Source organism: Perna viridis, chromosome 8, assembly GCF_037379345.1.
Source record: "Perna viridis isolate PV_CMFRI_1.1 ecotype Kerala chromosome 8, ASM3737934v1, whole genome shotgun sequence".
Classification (NCBI taxonomy): Eukaryota; Metazoa; Mollusca; class Bivalvia; order Mytilida; family Mytilidae; genus Perna; species Perna viridis.
In genome coordinates, this window is record NC_142452.1 from 49,131,651 (window position 1) to 49,155,053 (window position 23,403).

At 33.5% G+C, this 23,403-nt stretch overlaps 1 protein-coding gene across 7 annotated transcripts in view; it reads left to right on the plus strand.

Annotated features, from left to right (window-relative positions):
* LOC148610829 (ras association domain-containing protein 9-like) overlaps positions 1-23,403 on the plus strand; it is a 31,322-nt gene that overhangs the window by 2,336 nt on the left and 5,583 nt on the right. The window contains exons 1-3 of one of the 7 annotated variants that reach the window (XM_088596240.1): positions 5,531-5,737; positions 10,469-10,555; positions 15,049-15,121. In XM_088596240.1, the coding sequence (XP_088452366.1) occupies positions 15,119-15,121 (3 nt within the window). In that variant the 5' untranslated portion in view covers positions 5,531-5,737; positions 10,469-10,555; positions 15,049-15,118. Of the gene's footprint in view, positions 1-5,530; positions 5,738-10,468; positions 10,556-15,048; positions 15,122-19,223; positions 19,426-23,403 lie in introns of those variants that run through there. The other 6 variants (XM_088596242.1, XM_088596241.1, XM_088596237.1 and 3 more) reach the window with 6 other exon arrangements.

The following is a 23,403-nucleotide window of genomic DNA, read 5'->3' on the forward strand; positions in this document are numbered from 1 at the left end:
CAGTCGGTTTTTGACATGCATGAATTGCCTCCTGTCTGATTTTTATAAAGACTGCTACTTAACAAAAAATAAATGATAATGCATTAATGGAACCTTTTGTGATACCCCACCTTGTAATGGTAAAAAGGGGGTTGCAAAATGTTCAAAGTGGTCTAACTCGAAATCATTTTTTGATTTTTCTTGAAAATTTAACTTCACCTGAATTTTATGGTATTCAACATCTGTGTGAATTTGGAATAAATCAAAGTACTTATGTACTGAATCAATTTATATCGATGATTTGAATTTTTACGCCCCAAATAATCGTCAAAGTGCAAAAAATAGGGATAAGCTATAAGTAAAAAACGAGAATTGACTTGAAACTTATTTAGGCACAAACGTATTGTTGTAAATGGTTAGTATTAAACTCTTATTTAGTTTCACCATATTGATTACAAAGGACATTCAGTTTACCAAACTTCACGTGACATCGTAGCAGTGCGCCAGTTTACGGAATATTCAGGTTCGATGTCGATTTAATAGGGCATCGAACACCTAGATGACTGAACACGAACCTCTCCTACATTCTGCCTAATTGAGCTACAAGCTTCTAAATGCCAGATCCTTCCCAGTTCCTAAATTTTCAAGTCAAGTTCAATTTATCGACCTCCACTTCAAAACCATCAAATCCTTCAAACTTAAGCCACAATCGTTGAAATAAATCCTGTCCTTAGATGCATGTACCATATTTTATAAATGCACGGTAAAACGGGTGATACATCAAGATGGTTTCGGGGGTTTGGCTACCCTTTTGTTCTAACTTTGGTAAGAAAAACACAAAAAAGAGGCAAATAATAGCCTGGAACCCCTTTCAACAAAACTACCCAATTACGAATATCATCTCTCTTCTTAATGAAATTACGATTATCCTTTTTTGTGATTATGATATTTACCACGACTTTTACGGCAACTTTCGAAGTTACCGAAGGCAATTATTTTCCGAAACAACATATATAGGCCAGAACTACTTAGAGGAACCATGTAGCTGAGCAACTCTTGGCAAAAACGCGTTTTATTCGAGAAAATAGACTAGAAAAATCTGAACTGATTCTGCCATTGCCATGATTGGATCGTCGTAATTGCAATTACGATTTTGAGTTTAATACCAATGTTATATAAGTTCGGAATGTAAATATTTGGATCCGCCTAGACCAGCATGAAATAGATGAAGGCAGCTATTCCAATTGGTACTCAGCATTTCTCTTTATATTTCCTTTCTAAGATTGATGACTATTTATTACCTGGTAGGGTTTACATTTCTAGCTAATCATAAAGTGATTTCTTTTGTGTCTATATATCGACAGTGAACGACTGATTTATTCTGGTAAATGAATAGAAATGAACGACATGCACTGGTAAGACGATAGATGTCAACTTTTTTAATTGGATCTTAACCCGAATAATCCATTTCCTCTCCGTATCCGTTTCTTTCCTACTCTCGAGGAATGATGGTAGGAAACGTTATATTACGACTGGAATTTTCGTGTTAATTAGATTGTTGTTAATTAGAACCTAGTATATAGTTGGCAGTAAAAGTCGTTTAATGAGTTTGTTAATTGGTGTAAACAACAGAGGATATACAATGTATTAAAACTACCTGCAAAGTGGACCTTACTATCTGCATTTGAACCTTAACGTGGTATGTAAATGAAACTAAATGTTTACAAGCCCGTTGCTTGGAATTTCAGGACACTTTTAGTTAAGTACAGACTTGATATTCGAGTATTTTTGGATAGTTGGCTTTCAATGGCTCCGTCCGAAAGTGGAACACATACATGTAATGCTTATAAGTATTTCATAATTAAAGAGTCCGGGTGATGCTTAAACGTCATAGTTAGAAAATTGGTTAAAACGGGGATGGGGCGTGTATATTTTATAAAAGAAAAAGAATCAAATATCCTCCCAAAAATATGGAGATTGTGCTCTTCCTAATACAGCTTGCCTATCCCCTGATTATTTTCTCAAAATATTCGTCTTTTCGTGTCCGAATATCGGAATGAGGCCGTAAAGACCATCTAAACATACTGTAGCATATTTTATACGCCTAGCTTAGACCACATACTTGGCTCATAACCCTTTTTACGGGCTTTGTCGTAATTATCCTAGGCCATTGTACCCATATTGATACCTGTCAGTCAATGTAGATTCCAATCTAAAGTCGTTGATTTCAGCCATGATAGTTGACATTATTAATAACTGAAACGTCGGTATCTCATTGAGAATTTGACTTAAGTCATGTGTCCCATGTTTTTTTTTAATACGTACCGCGTTTGTGTGGCTTTAATGTCCCTAATTTTATAACAAGGACTTAATTGTTATTACTATACTGGCCATGTTAAAAACACGGATCTTGTTCAATTGAGATGTTCTTTTTCGTGTAGTTGCTTTTAATTATAATATATTAAGTTGCATTTTTAATGTTTTTGCCAGAATAGTAGTGTCTATATTACAATCGCTCTCAGCATCAGCTATACTATTGGGGGGGGGGACTTTCTAAGGATACAACTGACCTTCATGTAGGTCATGTATAAGTATAATTTGGGCAAAAGACAAACAAAGGTAACAAGGAGACACCGTCTGATTTTCCATATGAAACGTGCGTTCCATTTAACATCTTGACGGGATTGACGAAAAGAGGGGGAGGGGAAAATATTGGAAAACAAATTAAAACCAGAGGAAATAACCAAGCAATACACGCATTACGATAAACTTAGGTAAGCTAGATAGGACACTCAAGTTTAGAATTTGTTTTTGAAAAAAAAACTGTCAATGAGATTTGTAATTTTCATATGAATTCGTTTTACGTAATCTTCTTTAATAGATTGGGTTGATGTTTTGCTGGTGAAGGTATTGAGACCTTACAGCTTAAATGTTTGGTTCTTTAGTGGTACGATAATTATTTCTCGGTAGGACACATTGATGATATATCATGTCTCTCAATGTTAGCCTTAATTGTCCAATTAATTGTTACGATGAAAATTATGAATGAAGGATAACATGTTTTAAATCTTGAATATGTTTATTTTCCGTCTACTAACTAATAGAATGGCATTTTTTAGGTACGTCACAAACAAATATCTCTCATTAATGGGAAATAATGTTACACGGGTCTTGTAACATGAAAGAGCTTTGTCAAATGACCCAAAAAATTACATCTAGATTATGAAAATTTAGAATCCGTTTCTTTTGTTGATTTTAAATACCTGTAAAATCGATCAAAGGGTGTTCTCGATCATTATATAATTGTAGTGATGACTTTTATTTGTCATTTTGAAAGACGTAGCTGAGTCATTTTACCCATCTTAGGGGGTACATGTAAACGGGTCAACGTTAAGACCACGTACCTAGTCTATTAGCGTTAATATCTGTAAATGAATGAAAAAATAAAACATTGTCCCCAAAGTAAAACAATTATTACAACGATTATTAACAATTCAAAAGAAATTGGAAAGATGGTGCAATACTGAAGTTATTTTTACAGCATATACAACAATAAAGACATTGTGCAATGTTTCTTCGTGGTAAAACATGGGTATCTATGAGAATCTGTTCTTTTTTCTCTAATTTGTTTTGTGATTTACATTGTTATGAGGTCGTTGTATCATTAGCATTTTAAAAAACATCTCTATTTTCTGTAATAAGCAATTCCTCAGCTTATTTTGGAGTATAGTTTCATATAATGAGTGGTTTTGTTTAATTTTTACACAGCCCAATCTGTCAGGTTATTGTAATGATTGCTCTTCAAAATAGTAAAAAAAAAATGTGTCTTTTTGTTTGGTCATTGGCTGGCGAGCAGTGTTAAACTTCTTTGTTCTTTTAAGTTTGAGTTAACTGGGCTTGGGTTCCGTTCACACGTATAACGTGTAATATTTTCTCTTTGGGAGAACATCCCACCCCAAAGAGACAAAAGTGGGAGTTACCAAACTAATGTCAACAATTAAGTTTTTTTATACCTTCTTTTATTTTTTTTCCATATCGACTTTTGTACTAATTTAAATGCATATATTTTTTATTCTTTTTTATTTATACCACATATTGTTTCTATACTAAGAACAATCTTGAAGTTTCTCGATTCTTGACACGAATTACAGATATGCTTTTCTGCACATGGACGTCTATAATATTCGTAGTAGATGCTCCGAGAGTAGATGGAGCTAAAATAAACATACAGCTAGACCGGAAATGAAACGCTAGTGAATAGTCATACGTTCTTAATTTATTTTGTACTTCAACAAATGAAATACTTCAGGCAAAGCGATTGTTCATGTGTTCGATTCTAGATATTTTGAAACATCAACTGTAAGTTTAAACATTGTCATTTCAATACTCCAAAGTAACTGTTCCCGAATAAATGAAGAAGCAGTTGGTCGCCTAATGCTGCGGAAGTCGCTTAAGTTCACGTTGGCAATTTTATTTGTATGCACAACAAGTGCATGTAAAACGAATTTGTGATTGGCTAAGTGTCTATAAACCTAATACCATTTCTTAAATTTCGTGAAATATCAGACCAAAACCTTTAAACATTGATATTTAAATGTGATTTATTTGCATTTTCTCTTGAATTTGACAGGTGCGAATTTATAATCTACGGTGTATCTAATATCTTGGTGTTAAATTTAAACGTTTTGGAAATTACAACGATCCTACGTATTCGTTGTAAATGATTTATCTACAAGATAGAAACATTTCAAATGGAGACGAAATGGCAAAGTTTTCTTCTTTTTTTTTGCTGCAAGAAAGGGCTAATTTTCTATTGTTGGTTAGTTTGTGTTTTATTGCCATATATTACCTGACCTATTTTATGGTATATTTATTTACTTCATTTTGTTTACTGGTCCAATCAGTCCATCCATCATGCATGTTTTGATATTCGCTACATCTAACTTTAACACCTGGCGGAATGAACGGTTTACGAGCTGGGGCCAATCCTAAAATTTGAAAGGGGTCCAGAAAAAAAGGGGTTTCAGACCCTTGTATTATTTGCTCATTTTTGCCCAAATTTTGTCTGAAATACAAGTAACAGGGGATTGTTTAAAACTAAAAGAAAAGTTTGAAATTTGTACATTTTCATTGTGCATTATACCTTTAATGCATAAAAACTACGATCGTCCACTGCAAAAATGTCTAAATTTGATACCATTCCACAAACAAAAACGAAAACCGTATACTAATTTTAAATTAAACGTAAGAAATAAACTTCCTAACAAATATTCAAGTCAAACGAAGCAGCCTAATGGGGTGAATGCCATGATTTCTCAAATAAATGTATACAACTATTTCGTTATCAAATCCAATTAAGATGTGACTGATGCATTATTCAAATATTTATCCTAAGAAAAGATCTTTTTCCCTACTTTATCTATAAACATGTTTATTCTATGTTCACTATAACCAACTACATGTACGGTAGCTTACAGAGGACTTAATCGTTTACTTTGTTTCCGAGAAGCGCTTGGGTTTTAAGCTCTACCTAAGATTCGATTGGATGAACAAACATTATCGAATGTAGTGAATTTGATAGCTTGAGCTACAAATATGTATAGTACATTTAATGCCTAATTTGGATACGGATTTGCTTTAAAAAGGTGGTGTTTTATTTTGTGAATTTTGTGAATTTCTGTGTCAAGGGATGAACGTAAAAGGTGTTGATATTTCGGATTTTTTATATATGTAAGTTGAGGACGTTGACTTTTATAAGGTTAGTTAAGTTAATCATGATTTTAATTTACGAAGCATATTGGCTTTAAACGTTTTTTTCCTTTTAATCAGAAATATTTCAAAATGTATATGTAGCTAGCTGTATTTTTGCCACGGTTGGAAGGATCTGACTAAGAATCATTATACATTGTAAGTTATTCTATGTTTTCCTTATTTTCTTTACAATGTCTGGTAGTAAACAACATCTGTTTACTCTTTATAGATAAAGAAAAATGACTTCTTAAAGTAAATTTTCATTTCAATAAATTCTATTTTATGGTTAGATTAGCGTCATACATTTTCCATGTTTAATGTACAGTCTTTCATAGGTCTCCTGAAATAATATTCAAAATACCTATCAGGATTAGTTACACATGCACAATTGATGGTCCAAAAGTTAAAAGAAAGTAGCCAGTGAGGGGCTCTGACAGAAAAATGCAAATCAATACAAAAAGGCTACGCTTAGCTTGTACATATTTGTTCAACTAAAACACCATCTTTTTACACCCCCAAAATAAAAAGAAGAAAGTAGACATATTAAATTGATGGTTCCTCATCTTCTAAAACCTTTTTAGCAGGGTAAGAAATAATGCAACACTCGTCGATGCTTTGATTTATCGAAGTAGCAAGGTAAATTAGAGATACAAATTAAGTTCATGTTGAAACGCCGGTACTGGTTGTTCCATTTAACCTATTTGAAATATGACCAGTTACTGTATTTCTTCCTCGTATTATGTATGATTTTATGGTGAAATATGGCCCTGACATCAACCTAAAACATGTTACTTGTATTTATGGCTTGTAAGGAATTATGCAAACTATTGATCAGGGTTCCCCAAAACATTTTTATCATGCTTGTTTTCGGGTGTTGAAACGAATGTATAAGTACAGATATTCACTTGAAAAGCCAATTGCCATTTGTATAATTAAAATACCATAATTTAGCAAAACTTGCAAATTTTCCTTCAGTTTTACCGTATTTGGAACACGTTATGAAAGTCTCGACCAGACAAATTACCCCGAACCGTAACAACAGACCACTTTCAACCCTAATTCAATGTAAACACTACCCAAAGTATACATTTTACAATCATGTACCATCGTAATTCTCAGGATTTGATAGTCACTAAGCCAAGATTTTAAAAGGTTTTAATTGTGTATTACATTTCTAAATATTATTCTTTATCAACAAAAGTTTCGTTTAATTTACCAAAGTTTACTTTGCCGAAGTGAAATAATCTTGGCATTATTAGGAAAATTTTAAAGCATATTTGAACAAGATACAGTAAAGCTAATATGGTTAATAACATTTTTTTTCTACATCTAATACTAATCGATAGTTGTATGACCCCAGAATAATAGATCACTCTAGCGTCTTTACGAATAAATATACAATCAATCCGTGACAACCATTGCCTCTTGGACTGTAAAATCGTATTATTATCATGGATTTACTATACGGAGATCGTTCTAACGTTTTATGTAGCCTCAAAATGAAGGTATTTACAGTCAAAACGTGACAACCTTGCCTCTGAGACTGTGCTAAACGTCCGAATGAAGCTAATTACAGTTAGTCTGTGACAACCATTGACTCTTGAGACTGAACAATAGCTGTATGATAACGTCTCTACGTAGTCCCGAGTGAAGCTATTTACACTGAGTTACATGTAGTCCATGATAACCATTAACTCTTGAGAGTGTACAATAGTAGTAATGACCCTTGATATATATAGATTATTCTAACATTTGTATGTAGCCCCGGATAAATATATTTATACTGCAATCGTTCTATTTGATCAGTCAAAAAGCATTGAATGTTTTTTTTTCATTTCGCTTTAAACTCTAGTATGCCATAGGCTTGATAATACTACATTCGAGTGCTACATGCTAAAAGACCCAACGATATGTTTTCAAAATCTTTCAACAGTGACACTGACGTCACTCTTCCAAAGTATCGAGTTCCCGCCGAAAAAAAGTGAACAAATAGCGATATTAGTGGTAGGGTTGTATTTATTACATTTGTATGAAATCAAAGGATAGAATTGAAGAGGCTTTAGTACTAATATTTACTGCATTAATACTTCTTGTTTCCCTAAAAGAAATTCTAAGATGGAAATAACTAGTTGATTTTCAATGACCGATGTATAAAATTCCCTTGATCAAAGAAAAACCAATTAAAAAAACCCAGACATTTCATTGAGTCATATCAAATTAAAAAAGTTCTTTTCAAATTAGCTGAGAGATGCAATATTGCATGTAGCTCTAAGAAACATGTACATGTACTTGTAAGTAGAAATAAGTGTTTAGGGATCGATGTAGTAAATTTTTATGCCCCCGCGACAAACAGTCGGGGGCATATTAATGTACCCCTGTTCGTTAGTCCGGATTAAGCATGATCATGGCTTGTCCGGCTATCTTCACGTACAGTTTTTGAACTACATCTAAAATATTTTACAGGATATTTTAACACATGATGAAGGTGTGCAGAGCCAAAGGATTTTGATTTTCGTGAAATATTACGGAAATTGGTAATAGTTACACTTAGTCATTTTACTCAGAAATATATAGATCATGGCTTGTCCGGCTATCTCCTCGTACAGTTTTTGAACTACATCTAAAATATTTTACAGGATATTTCTACACTTGATGAGGGTGTGCAGGGCCAAAGGATTTTATTTTCATGAAACTTGGTGACAGACTTAGTTATTTTCATCAGAAATAGGACTATATGGCTTGTCCAGCTATCTTCTGTAGTTTTTGAACTACATGTAAAATATTTTTTTGCTGGATGTTTCTACACATAATGATGGTGTGCAAGGTCATAGGATCTTGATATTTTGTGGAATATTACGGAACTGGATGATAGTTGGAATATGTCAGAAATATACCTCAAGGAACAATAGTACACGTTGATCTTGTAAAAGTCACTTATGATTATAAAAAGCTGGAAAAACGTTTCGTATTATTCGCTCTTTGTCAGGTTAATTTGATACATGTATCAGGAGTATTGTAGTGTCATAAGAATTAAGGTATTATATTTTAATGGTTAGATTGACATTTTGGCAACCCCCATTTGCATCCCCTCCCCCTTTTCCATGATTTTATTAAGTGGAGAAGAATGATAGACTTATAACTATTTAAAATCTCACAAAAATGTGATTCCGATTTACATTTTTTTAATCAGATTTGTATATTGCCTTAGTTTTCACTAAGAATTGTATTCAGTGACGATGATAAAAGAAATGGTTGATCCTGTTTGGTTGTTACGTTTTGTAAGGTTGTACTATAATCTGACCGTCAATTTTTATTGGGCAAAATAATAAGCAAATATTGGTCAACTGCGGGAACTGCTGTGTTTAAGGTTAATTATACAAACTTATTTGCAATTCATGATTTTAAGCTATTCTCGGTCAAGATAAACATTTAAATTATTGTTGTCAATCTTGATACCTAATAATATAAAAATTCTGAAAATGTTGGTTATAAGTTCGATCCAGAATTAGATGCCATACGTGATTTAGAATAATCGATCTTTCTTTGTACTCGGTGATTTCAATTCAAATTCGTTTATTCACTATATTGTTTATGAAATTAAGCGTGGATTTTATAAATATTTATATCACTACACATGACTCCGTGTAGTGTACATATACATTGTAGCTTACCAATGACTTTAGATGTTGTGTAACTTTAATGCTCTGTAAACAAATATCATGTAAAGTATGACGCCTGTACATCTTTTAAGCTTAGTTATTTAGGTTTAAGTTCCTATTTACGGAATGAAATATGTACTTATTGAAATTTACGGTATGAAATGCGTACTAATTGACCTATTTACGGCATGGAATACGTACTTATTGACATTTACGGTATGCAATACGTACTTATTGACATTTACGGTATGGAATATATACTTATTGACATTTACGGTATGAAATGCGTACTTATTGATATTTACGGTATGGAATATGTGCTTATTGACATTTACGGTATGGAATGTGTACTTATTGACATTTACGGTATTGAATGCGTACTTATTGACCTACATGTATTTACGGTATGGAATGCGTACTTATTGACATTTCGTACATGTAAGAGTAATCAAGGGAACCAAGGTTATAGCGGTAATCAAAAGAATGTAATCCAGGGACAAAGACCAGACATGCAAAACAGACATACACAACAAAGAACATAAAGTAACTAAAATCATACATACAAAGTAACAAAAGTAAATGAGCAACTTGGACTCCACAAAAAACTGGGAGCATTGACCAGGTGCACCGCTTTTCTAGAAACACCCGCCGAGTTGCTTATAAAAAGTCAAGTCCGGGGTAGACAAACGAGGAAAGGAAAACTATGACCCGTTGAACAAATCAGTTTTCATGGTGCTGATGGATACACCATAACGATCCACGAGTTCGTGATGACGACCATAAAACTTCTGTAGTGATAACTTCAATCTTGTAGCAACATAACCCTGTTCCAGAAGCCTATTTGTTAGAGTTCTAGCGCGATACAAAAAGTCTGCGTAGTTTCGGCAAGCTCTGGCATAACGTATGAGTTGTGATATGAACACTCCATACGCAGGAGCCGAAGGGATGTTGCCACAGATGAAAGGAAAGTTCATCGTTTGTCGTAAATATTTCCATTCCCATTATATATGCATGCATACATTGTTTTGTTTATAATGGGCGCCTGAGGAATATAATAACCCATGCACGTTTGATTTTAGGAGGTTAGTGGATAAATAACAACATGAAAGATTCATCTGTAGCATCAGAATTGTACAGTACAATGCAAGGACTCATCAATATCGGAAGTATAAAAAATTAAAACTAAAAAAACTTAAATGTTAGGATAGATTTTTACAACAAATTAAATAATCTTTCACCTCTAGGAATCAAATTAATACTAGTGTTCACTTAATCCACTATTGCTGGTGATACATGTGACCAGCTAACTTTCAGTTATGGGCGTTAAACATGGTCTTCTCTACCCACTTACAAGTTCACTCGCCATAAACCCTCCGATTGGTACCTGAAAGTAGAAATGATTTTGTTTAATGAAGTGTATGCATAAAACCTTTGGTCATAACTACATTGAACGACATCCCATTATTAGTTTATAAATCTTTCTCCGAAAATGTCAGTGAAACATTGAACAACCCCTCCTCCTTTCAAATATACAATGTAATGCTACACACTGTATAAATATGTCAAATCGCCTCTGTAGGTCTCCAATCATTTCATGCGTTATTAAATTGAACTTTATTGGCAAATAAACTGTACCAGTGAGCATAAAATTAAAAAGCAAATTGTTATTTTACTACTCTTCATTACTTTATTTTATATTAACTTTAAAGTAAGTTTACTTTCTGCTCTGGCTGCCTCTTCTCTTTGTGTTGAAGAAATTGATTAACTGAAAACCTGGAAGATACAGTCTATCTTTGCTGTGATAAGAACGAATCTTTTAAAGAATAAGACAAAATTTGTAAATATGAACACCCCCCCAAAAAAAATATACGAATATATTTGCTCTCCTCAATTTAAAACTATCACTGTCTGTACAGTGTACTTTCAACATTGAAAGAATTTGTCACTTTTTCGTATAATACTGAGAAAATTGAACGTTCTGAAGACTCAGAGTTTTCTGTCCCTGTCGTAACCATCTCAATATTGCGAATCTGTTGTTATATACCATAGTGGTAATAGAATGAAAGGTTCTTACACGAGTCTTTATTGAAAATGTGGGATTTCTTCCGCGAGTGTGAGAAATTCCGTCTTTTGACGAGAGTAGCGCAGCGGGATCAGTGAAAAGACGAAGAATTTCCCACATGAGTGGAATAGTAATCAAGGTAACCAAGGTTCTAGGGGAAATCAGAAGAATGTAACTCAAGGACAGAGACCAGACATGGAAAAGTAAATGAGCAACTCGGACTCCAATAAAAACTTGGGGCATGGACCAAGTACACCGGTAGGGTAAGCATCTTTTTCTTTTCTAGAGACATCCTGGAAGAAACCACAGATCTCCAATAGATGTCGAGTGTTATAACGTGTTTCGTCCGTTTTACAGCCAAAAGCTGTGGAATTACAATAAAGGCCAATGAGTAATTTGCATAAGATATGTGTCAAATTAACAACTTGCGATTAACAGTAATCACCCCGAAAATTCTGTTATATAGTAATTACTAATTCTCAAGTTTTAGTATATTTTGAATACATCAACATTAATTGTCATACAAGTATATGGAGCTGGATTAATTTGTCCTTTGACCCTCTGAACTTACTGGACTACTTTTACATTGCTTGTTGCGATTAGCTATTTCACCAATGACAGACACGGTCGGGTGCGCCTGTCTGTCGTGGGCTGTCTGTCATAGAAAAACAACAAAAACGGAAGAACAGTGAAATTCTTGACATGTACCTCATCCCCTTTCATTAGATAAATAAATTTAATGATGTTCGCGGCTTTATTTAAAAGTAACAAGGGTTTTTTTATGATTTTTCTATACAAAAATATAGTTTTTGAGACATAAGCATTTGACGGCGGAAAACGATATCTCTTGATTTTCCATACGCTTTGTCTTACGAGGTTTCATCAAATACAAACCTCGATGAAATAACAGAGATTTCATAACATCATATTAAACGACATTTTAAGCTGTATTTAATGAAATTATAAAAAAAGAAATGTTGGGGTCACTGGGCAAAACATATGTATAAAAACTGACATTTTTTATATAATTGAGAAATTTGGAATAAAGGACTAAATATACAAAATCTTGACTATAGAATTATAAACATGTCAATATCTTGAAGGATGACAAGAAAAAGGACAACATATAAACAGTTTAATGAGTTTGTGTATTTTTGGAAGCTTGACTCTAATTCAAGAAGTAACAAGTTGGGAAACAGCCTTAATTTTATGTTCTCTGATCAGTATCAAAGTAGTACATGTAGGTCTGACCATGTTTATCCCGCTGCATGATGTATACAGAATTTGATATATAACAATGCAAATGTAACCATAACAACAAATTAAATATTAGAGAACAATAATTACATATCAAGTTTTTAGAACACCCTGAATTCCGTTGTATTGCATTCTGTCTGCATACAGGAAGTGTATATTAGTGTAATATAAAACCCCTCCTGTATATTACGTTTTATAGAAATAAAAAAAAACCAAACTGAATCTCATTTTGGACTGAAACATTGTTCTTTTTAGACAGGTTTTCGGTATACGTAAGTTCAAAATGAATGAAAAAATGATGTGAATTGACTTCAATAGATATCGAGAATACGCACTGTATATAGGTATACAAGGTTCGGTTAAGATAGGTTTCCGTGTATAAAGGAATACACGGGTCGGTTGGGAGATGTTTAACTGTACACAGGTATACACGGATGGGTTGGGAGATGTTTAACTGTATACAGGTATACACGGATCGGTTTGGCGAGGTTTAACTGTATACAGGTATACACGGATGGGTTGAAACAGATTACACTGTATAAGCTAGGTATACACGGATAGGTTGAGCAGGTTGCACTGTATATACAGGTATACACAAACGGTTGACAGGTTTTACTGTATACAGGTATACACATGTCGGTTGACAGGTTTTACTGTAAACAGGTATGCACGGATAGGTTGAGACAGGTTTCTCTGTATACAGGTATCCACGGATAGGTTGAGACAGGTTTCTATATATACAGATATCCACGGATAGGTTGAGACAGGTTTCTCTGTATACAGGTATGCACGGATAGGTTGAAACAGGTTTCTCTGTATACAGGTATGCACGGATAGGTTGAGACAGATTTCACTCTATACAGGTATACACGGATGGGTTGAGACAGATTTCACTCTATACAGGTATACACGGATGGGTTGAGACAGATTTCACTGTTAATGATATACACGGATCGGTTGACAGGTTTTACTGTATGGACAGTCATACACATTGGTTGACAGTTTTCACTGTATGGACAGTTATACACATTGGTTGACAGGTTTTACTGTATGGAGTTATACACGGATCGGTTGACAGGTTTTAGTGTATGGACAGTTATACACATTGGTTGACAGGTTTTACTATAGGGACAGTTATACACATTGGTTGACAGGTTTTACTGTATGGAGTTATACACGGATCGGTTGACAGGTTTTACTGTATGGACAGTTATACACATTGGTTGACAGGTTTTACTGTATGGAGTTATACACGGATCGGTTGACAGGTTTTACTGTATGAACAGTTATACACATTGGTTGACAGGTTTTACTGTAGGGACAGTTATACACAGTGGTTGACAGGTTTTACTGTATGGACAGTTATACACATCGGTTGACAGGTTTCATTGTATGGACAGTTATACACTTCGGTTGACAGGTTTCACTTTATGGACAGTTATACACATTGGTTGACAGGTTTCACCGTTTGAGCAGTTACACACATCGGTTGACAGGTTTCACCGTATGGACAGTTATACGCATCAGTTGACAGGTTTCATCGTATGGACAGTTATATACATTGGTTGACAGGTTTCACCGTACGGACAGTTATACACATTGGTTAACAGGTTTTACTGTACTGACAGTTATACACATTGGTTGACAGGTTTCACATTGGTTGACAGATTTTACTGTACTGACAGTTATACACATTGGTTGACAGGTTTCACCGTACGGACAGTTATACACATTGGTTGACAGGTTTTACTGTACTGACAGTTATACTCATTGGTTGGCAGGTTTCACTGTATGGACAGTTATACACATTGGTTGACAGGTTTCACCGTACGGACAGTTATACACATTGGTTGACATGTTTTACTGTACTGACAGTTATACTCATTGGCTGACAGGTTTTACTGTACTGACAGTTATACACATTGGTTGACAGGTTTCACTGTATGGATAGTTATACACATTGGTTGACAGGTTTTACTGTATGCAGGTATATACGGATCGGTTGACAGGTTTCATTATATACAGGTATACACGTTTCGTTTGAGACGGGTTTTACTGTATACAGGTATACACGTTTCGGTGGAGACAGGTTACACTGTATACAGGTATACGCGAACCGGTCGAGGTTTCACTGTACTTTCCGGGAAACGCCATGGTTGTCAGACACTTATCTTACAGTTATTCGCTATTCAATATTTTTCACACGTTTCATTAGCAGCTTCGTTACTATTTATAGTGGAAACTCTTCGTTTCCGCTTACATCCATGTTATTTATTAATGTCACGAATTGCATACAATCGCTTCCATTAATAGAAATAATGCTTTTTTTTCTACTTTCAGTGAACAAAGAGTTTTGATCAAAGGAACAAAAATTATGGACTAAACAGTTGGGAATATTTCATTTCTTTTTATGGTAAGTGTCCATGTATGTTGAATTACCAACGTTCTTTTGCGTTTAAACTGTGCGTAACAGTCTATTATTGCTTTGGGATAAAAAGAGGTTTGTGCTTTGCATGCTACCGATAACCATTACACGGGCACAATGATGAGCAATTAATAATTCAATTAAGTGTAATTAAATTAGCAAGACCAATGATTGTACGTGTATGAAAAAGAAATTGGGATGCATGAATGAATAACAGAAGGGGAAATGTATGTGGGGAAAGCAAAAAGGGCTAAAATGAACAGATGATTAAAAATGATTGCTACTCTAGATGTGAAGCATAATAGCATTATGGTGAAACTCTAGAAAACAAGGAATCAAACCGAGTCGAAATAAAAAAAGGGGGGAAACGACAAGTACATGAATTGGTTGCACCAGTAAGATCATGAAATAATATTATCTTCCCTTTACCACGGCTCTCTACTGACTCAGCGATAAAGGAAATGTTCTCTGTGCATGTCTCGGGTCCTTCACCGCATTCTAAGATTCCTACATCACTGAGATGTTAAAACATGTTTTGTATAAATCTACAGTTAAATACCAGTTTTTACTGTCCCAAAGAATCAGGATAAATGGTTTTTAGGCCTTATAAAATCAAGCAATGAATCTTCAAATGCAGTGAACTTTTTCATTAGAACTGGTAATATTTACAGAAACGATTACCGCAGTGTACCTATGCATGTGATTATTTCTATTTTCGTACATGTGATCTAGATACCATACAATATGTAGGTTGGTGCATACAATCAAAGGAAGTTTATGAGTTTATTCCCACAAATGTTTTGTGTCTTGTTATACTTGGCTTTTAGTACTACATGTATTTTCGTCCAACCTTACTTAAAATCCTGTATCCTTTCCTGTTTTTATTGGCACAAAAAATACTTCTATTTTCCAACAAAGGGACATTTTATGAACTGTTTTGAGTGACCACTGGATCTTGTGACTTCCGGTCAATTTTTGTCCGATATTTGAAAAATAAAAGTTTTGAATTTGAAATTCCAGTGCCTCTAGCATATGTAAATATTTAAGTTGGGAATTCATTGTTTTCGTTTTGTTTGTATTCGATTACACATTAGTTGCTCTGAGGGTCAACAAAACGTTTGAAGTGCAAATCATTGTGTAACTTAACGAACCAACAATCAAGATTTCGCAGCGATAATGGAGATAACTGTTGATATAGGGTAGATAACTGTCTTTATCGAAGTGAGATAATTGTCTGATCAGATTATTTGCACCTACAAATATTTTCTGGTTAAAGGTTAAATGCAAAACAATGAAATTAACAAAGATACGTGTCACAAAATCTGATAACAATTTGTATTTATGTAGCAAGGACATCGATTTGGAATAAGCCTGATAAGTGACATAAATTAATCATGATATTTATGTCTCTGCACAAGTCCTGATCACGTTTTATTGTTTTTTAAACATGAAGATAAGGAACAATCTGTAAATACTATGGGCCTATCTTGTCTAGATAAAGTTTGTACAAAAAGTACGTTTTTGATGGGAATTGATAATATTATTTCTATAAGCTCTACTCAGTTAAACCACCTTTAGTGCGCAGGTCTACTCAGTTAAACCACCTACAGTGCGCAGGTCTCCTGTTCTATTTTGTATAGTGACAATCGTATTTATAGCTTTTTTCGGATATTGGTTTTCATTAAGTTGTTTAATTGAACATAAAGTGAAGTCCCCCATTGATGAATTTATATCAACTCTTGACTGAAATCCTTCCACTTAGGTTACCCTTTTCCTGCACGTCTGATCCAAACACCTTTCTCTAATCCATCTTTCCATGCACCTCTAATACAAGTCTTTCCACACCGGATCTCGGATCTATTTTTCCATGCTCTTCTGATACAATTCTCGCCACTCCAGATCCATCGCTCCATGCACTTCTTATCAAACTCTTATCTTTCCATGCTCAACAGACTTATCTTTCCCTCTACGCGAAGACTCACCTTCCCTAATTCTAATCAAATCCTTCCACACCAGATAATACACATCTAAAATTTCTCTCCACTCTAAAACCCATTCCTTCTCCAAATTCCGATCAAATCTCTCAACTGCAGATCAGATTTACTCTCCAGCCTGGATACATCTTTCTCAATTGCTTAAGTTCTTTTTATTCTACCTCTACATTTTTCATTTGCATTGCACATTTTTATCTTGGATGTAACGTATATGCACCAACCATCTATTTTTCAAATCTTATTGAGCAGGTATACGAGAAACATTTGATTGTGTTTTTCTAACCAAGTAAGAAATACATAAAATGTAAATCAAATTATTTCTTTTTTTTTTATTATTTACGGCTCCTTAGGTCAATTACATGACTTATTTAAAGAAAACAATGATAAATTTCCCTTCGTCAGAAAACAGCCTGAGGTCAGAAGGTCAAACCTCGAAAATTGTCATTCAATAAAAAACTTATTGTATGTTCGCTTAACTGTCACTATTAATTATTCATTATGATTAAACGGTTTCTGTCACTCCATGACGAAAAATTAATTTTAACATTGACAATTGAAAGTTCAAAGAGAACTTTAATCGACTTTCATGTAAAAGCCTTTCTTATTTGATTATTGTATGATAATGTACCCTCTTTAAAGGTCCTTTTGTTGTTCCTGAAGTTACAATGTACAATTGTTTTATCTTTATTTAATTATTTTCTATATTTGTACATTTAAATTTCATTATCCAAAATACTAAATGTCTGAAATATGTCTATGCCGCATTATGTTGACGGAAAGCACGCGCACCACCTTGGACATTTTTAGCAACCTGTCAGTCTATTGGATTAAAGCACAATTGCTTTTAAAAATTCACGACCAATTTCAGCTTAACTGCGAATCGCATTAATTTCATAACACATTTCGCTCTTTGAATCGTTATAGTATTTAATACCATGAGCATTATTTTGGTTTTTTTTTCATATAAAATCTACATGTACATGTACAACTGTCATGTAAAATTAAGTTTCGTAAGTATACATGTATGCCGTAATAGTCATACTAAAATACTACCTTTTAGATCTTATCTCAAATATTTATGCAACTGTTGAAAGTGCAAACATTTTCGAACCAGAATTAAACTTCAAAATACGGCTATAGGGCATGGCGCCTTGATTGCGCAATGACAGGAGACGGTCGACTCGATCCTTCAAGGGTCCCAAGTCCTAACAGTTTGTACAACAATAACCAAGCAGTTGCCTCTTGAAACTAAGCTCAAGTGTTGTTAAGTACACACTAAGTCCTAGTATTTACGACCGTGAAGTTTACGACATGACCCGAATTTTTCACTCACAGTTACGACTTTTCTTACGAAACGAATTTTATGGTAATATAGAATTTTTAAGTTTAAAGGTTTGGCGACGCGGGGACTGTTATTATTAGTAAACCATCCATCAAGATCCCTATTTGTTGTAATGACAAATTTATGTCTTTTCTAATCAATTTGGTGGTGGGGTAAATTATAAAACAAGGGAGATAATATATGTTAACAGTTGTGTGGTTTTATGTCATTTATCATGATTAAGTAGTTCCTGGTTATTTCTTTGAAATATTTGGCTAATATATTAAAATGGTTATTTATTGAAATAAAAGTATTAAAAGGACAGACAAATCGGAATATAACCTATCGCAGGATGTATTGTGTCAGAGGCGGTTCCAGTAAATTTTAAAAAGGGGGTATATAACCCTGATTTTTTTTTAAATGGCGGTTCAAGAAGGCTATTTGTTGCCAAATTTGAACGAACATTCATTCCACCACTGCGTGTATTTCATAACAGAAATACTTTGAAGCTTGGACTATAATGCTTTTACATTATATTAACTTCAGATACTTCAGGAGTTTTGGCGGAGACAAGTGGGCAATGAAATGTTCACTGTTTACCAAATAAATACCATTGTTTTACAAAATTCTATTCTGTACACAAACTAAGATTGTGAAACAATGGCCGGAAAGAAAATGAACACGCCCCCGGATTAATTTAAACATTTTAATATATCTACAAGTACTTATAGTCAATCATTGCGGTTCCTTTCACAGTACTCAGTCTATCTCGATACAATCAATCAACTGATTATCGGTTGCGACAATCAATCTGGTTTGTTCCGTCAACCTTCAGGCATTTACTTTGACCCTCGAAGATTGGGGAGTTTCTGAATTATTTTTTTCATTGCACAGAGATTGTGTCCGCATACCTCTGTAATTCGGATTAGAGTGCATAAATTAAAATTTCATGAATTGCATCAGGAATGGCGTTCAAGGTAAGGTATATTATATATCATTAACATAACACGGCAATTTAAATTTTTGAGCTCAATGAAAATTTCATAAGTATGTTTATGTCTATAACTATTTTGGAGTCTCTCTTCTGTATTACAATTATTGTACTGCTTTCAGCATGTGTATGTCAGTGGGTCTGAAACCAAAAACTTGAAAGAACTAAATAAAATTTAATAAAATAATGATTCAAATAAAATCAAGTACTTTGTTGTCAGAAAAGAGTTTTTAAGTTGCTTCACACATAAACACGACTGCAATACAAGTTAATTAGTGTGGAACATTTATTTGTATCTTTAAAATTATCAAATAAGCTAATGAAATAAAGCGCCTCTTTTGTTTTCAGTACACAATATTTTATGAGACACTCATACTATCTTAATCACCTTCTGTTATTTATCTGTGCACTGAGTCGAGTGCACCTTTACAGTGACTGGCGCTTTAATTGTTGTCTTCTAAAATTGTAAAGTATATTGACAAGATCGGTATATTTTAAGTCTACATTCTGTTTGAAGTTCTATATCACATTTAACTTAAATTGATATGGGTGTGAAACTATTTCTAAAATATATTTACTATAGCTTTTAAAGCTAACAAGACACCGCTACTTTTGAATTTAAACTAGACGTTGGTTCAAAGACAAAAGTAAAATATAAAACCACTACATAATCTTGAATGCATAGGATTCTTTATTTTCTATTATGCATTTTACAAGGCAAATAAAATATGATTACCCCATGTTTTTTAGTGGGTAAATTGTTTTTTTCCTGTCAAATCTGACATCCATTTCAGATCTATATATGATTTATATATTTATGTACGTAAACAAACGTTAAATTTGAGATGCTTGTTTATCAGGTTAGTTGAGTAATTGTACGATGTTAGTGAAAATAGTTAATTGTCATGGGTAATTCATTTCTTATTGGAGATAGAACTTTCTTTCAATGCTCCTTTTGTCATCAAAACGCTTTAAAATGCATGTCAGAAAACACAAATAGCATGTATTAATACATGTTTTGACGGAGAAAGCTGTCAAGCATCTATGAAAACGACCTGTGCTAAGAATTTTTTTTTTAAAGAATTCAGTTTTGTTCGTGTCAACGTCAAACACTAAGGGTTTACTAAACTGTTAAGTTATGTACATGTATTTGTGTATCTTACAGTGCAGATTCTTGTAACCAACGAACACCAGTTTTGAGATTAAAAGCTACAATATACTAAATTTGTCCCTTACAGATTTCTAGAGAGTATTTTGTAGTGAATAGTTGGAGACTGTTTTGTATTTTCCATTTGAATATTGTAGATTTGAAGCATTTTGCCTTATACACGTATATATATACTGGTAATTAAAATCACATGATGTGTTACTTTCACTAAAATATTTTTTCATTATATCTTGATGAGGGACCCATAATATATTCGTTTCGGACGAAGAAATAAATCCACATTTTTATGAAGTGTTACTTTTTACCAGTGATTACTTTTTTCAATAAGATTCAAGAAATTGATCCGTCTGGCAGCCTGTTATAAACCCATTGAACATCAAATTCATCTGCGTGCCAGGAAACAGGGGAATGTAATTCCAAAAAACACTATTGTTCAAACCTGCGAAACCTAAATTATGACTGACACCAGAGAACAATTGACAAGACGTGAGGGATATCTGCATGTTTATCTATTGTTTTGTTAAGGTAATGCCCGAATCTGTTATTTTTGTTACCTCCATTTGAAGATAAATTACATATCAGGTCATCTGACTGAAGGGGACCTTCTGTAAAGATTATGAAAATAAACTCCGTCATTATTTAAATTTGGATGTATTATCGATGTAAACTTGTATCATTGTTATTTTATAAGTATGTGATATAAAGTTTCGTCATTATCTACAAAAAGCGATGTTCTTTTGTTCTAAGGTGATAGAATTGTCACAACAATTTCAGACTGTCCACAAACCTTTGGTTGATCCTAGGCATGGGGTCATTTATCCCCATTCAATGGAAAAAACAGTTTAATATGCGTTTAGACAGGTTTACAAATAACTACTTGTTAGCCCAATATCTGCTGACCGACCATTTAAATATTGGGAGTTTATGAAGTAAGGTATAGTTTGCTAAAGCATAGACTTACATCTTTAAATTGAAATGTCTTAATTCTGAAAAAAAAATGGAACCAATGGATAATTGCCAATTACGAACGCTTGAGGTAAAAGGTGCTTTTAATTTCGTTTTTCAGCAGTTCATTTAAACGGGTAAAATGGTTTCAGTAGTTATCCAGCAATTAAAATTGATGTTTGTTACGTAAACCGCCATGTATTCATCTTTTACCAGCGTTTATCTTCTAAATAGAAGCATATGGGGTTTGTTACAAGGATCGGGAACTTCCGGAACATTTGAGTTCTGTGTGGGTCTGTGCTGTTCGTTTGTCGCCAACTAGTGCGGTTGGTTCTTCCATTTTTTGTTGTTTGTCGAGTTGCGTTGATTTGTCCACGGATTTCTCCATGTTTGTGTTCCACCTGCTCGAAACCAGTATGCCTTCTATTGCATAAAAAGGGACGGGTTGGTAGTATTTTCTATGTGATTTATGTATATGGTTACTGAGCGAACTGATTTTATGTCAAGTAATTTTTTTTGTATTTTTTTCTTCTAAAATGTTATCCTAAAAGCAGAATTGCGTATGTATATAGTTAACAACGCACACTGCTTACTTTGAGCTTAAGACTGTTGTCTCGGTACCGAAGCGCATTGATTGAAATTTTGCAAGATAAAATCAGTCGAGTGCACCATTTAAAATTAGCTCCAAGACAAACTGAATGAAATATATATATATATATATATATATATATATATATATATATATATATATATATATTTTTCTTTACCATTATTATTATATATTGAAGTGTATATGAACGTGTACCAGGGATGAGATTGACCTTTTAAATTAAATATCCTAGAAATTTGTATATTGACCTACAAAATTAAACGATGAAGCGAATATAATTTTTCATTCAGTGTTTATCTATGCATGTTTATATTTTTCAATCAACGCGGCGTGGATCTTTTCATAAGTACAAAGGGTCTTTAAATCCGTTCCTTTATTCCAACCTCGGTTTACCACAAATAACTGATTTTGAATGATTGAATTAGTAACTTTTAAAAATTGAGGTTGTAATGATTTAATGCGATCAATCGGTTCTAATTCTGTGTATTATGACATTTATTTTATCAAAGGAAGTTTTAGAGGGTGCACAATCGGATGAAGATTAGGTTTGAGGTTTAAGGGATTGTATTTAATAAGAGATTAGGAGCGGTTAATTTACAAACACTATGTGCTTATATGCCAATTGACCTTTAAAAGTTTTCTTTTTTTTTTCTAATTTAAAACCTTAATCTACATGTTTTCAATGGTGATTGCTGTGTATGTTGAATTTGATTGTGTTTTTTTTATTAAACAACTTGCAACACAAACGAAGGGCTACGTAAAAAAGAAACAGATATATTGTTCTGTGTGTTAGGAAACAACTTTCTGAAGTAAGATATATTCATAATTCAGTTTTTTTTATTTGTTCTTTGGCTATGTTGTTAGTGAGTGAGTTGTTCTGTATAGATAAGATAGTACATTTATTCATGTTTTCGTTAAAAAAAATCTGATAATGTAAGTCGAGATTTGACGTGTGAAAATATGTAAACAAAAAAAATATTTTTCCTGTACTATAACTTGTTTGCATTCATTTGTTTGTATTCATGGACAGATCGACAGTAAGAATGCACCTTAGCTCGACTCGTTCTTTGTTGATAAAGCATAGTTTTGTTCAAGTAACTGAAAATCTGCATTTTGATGCCGTTGTTACAATTCCCAATGTGGAATATTTGAATTAGATTTTTTAAGGCAAACACAACCAATTTCATGTCATGTTTGGTAATAAACGGATATCTTAATTTTAAATCAACTTCGGCTCTAAG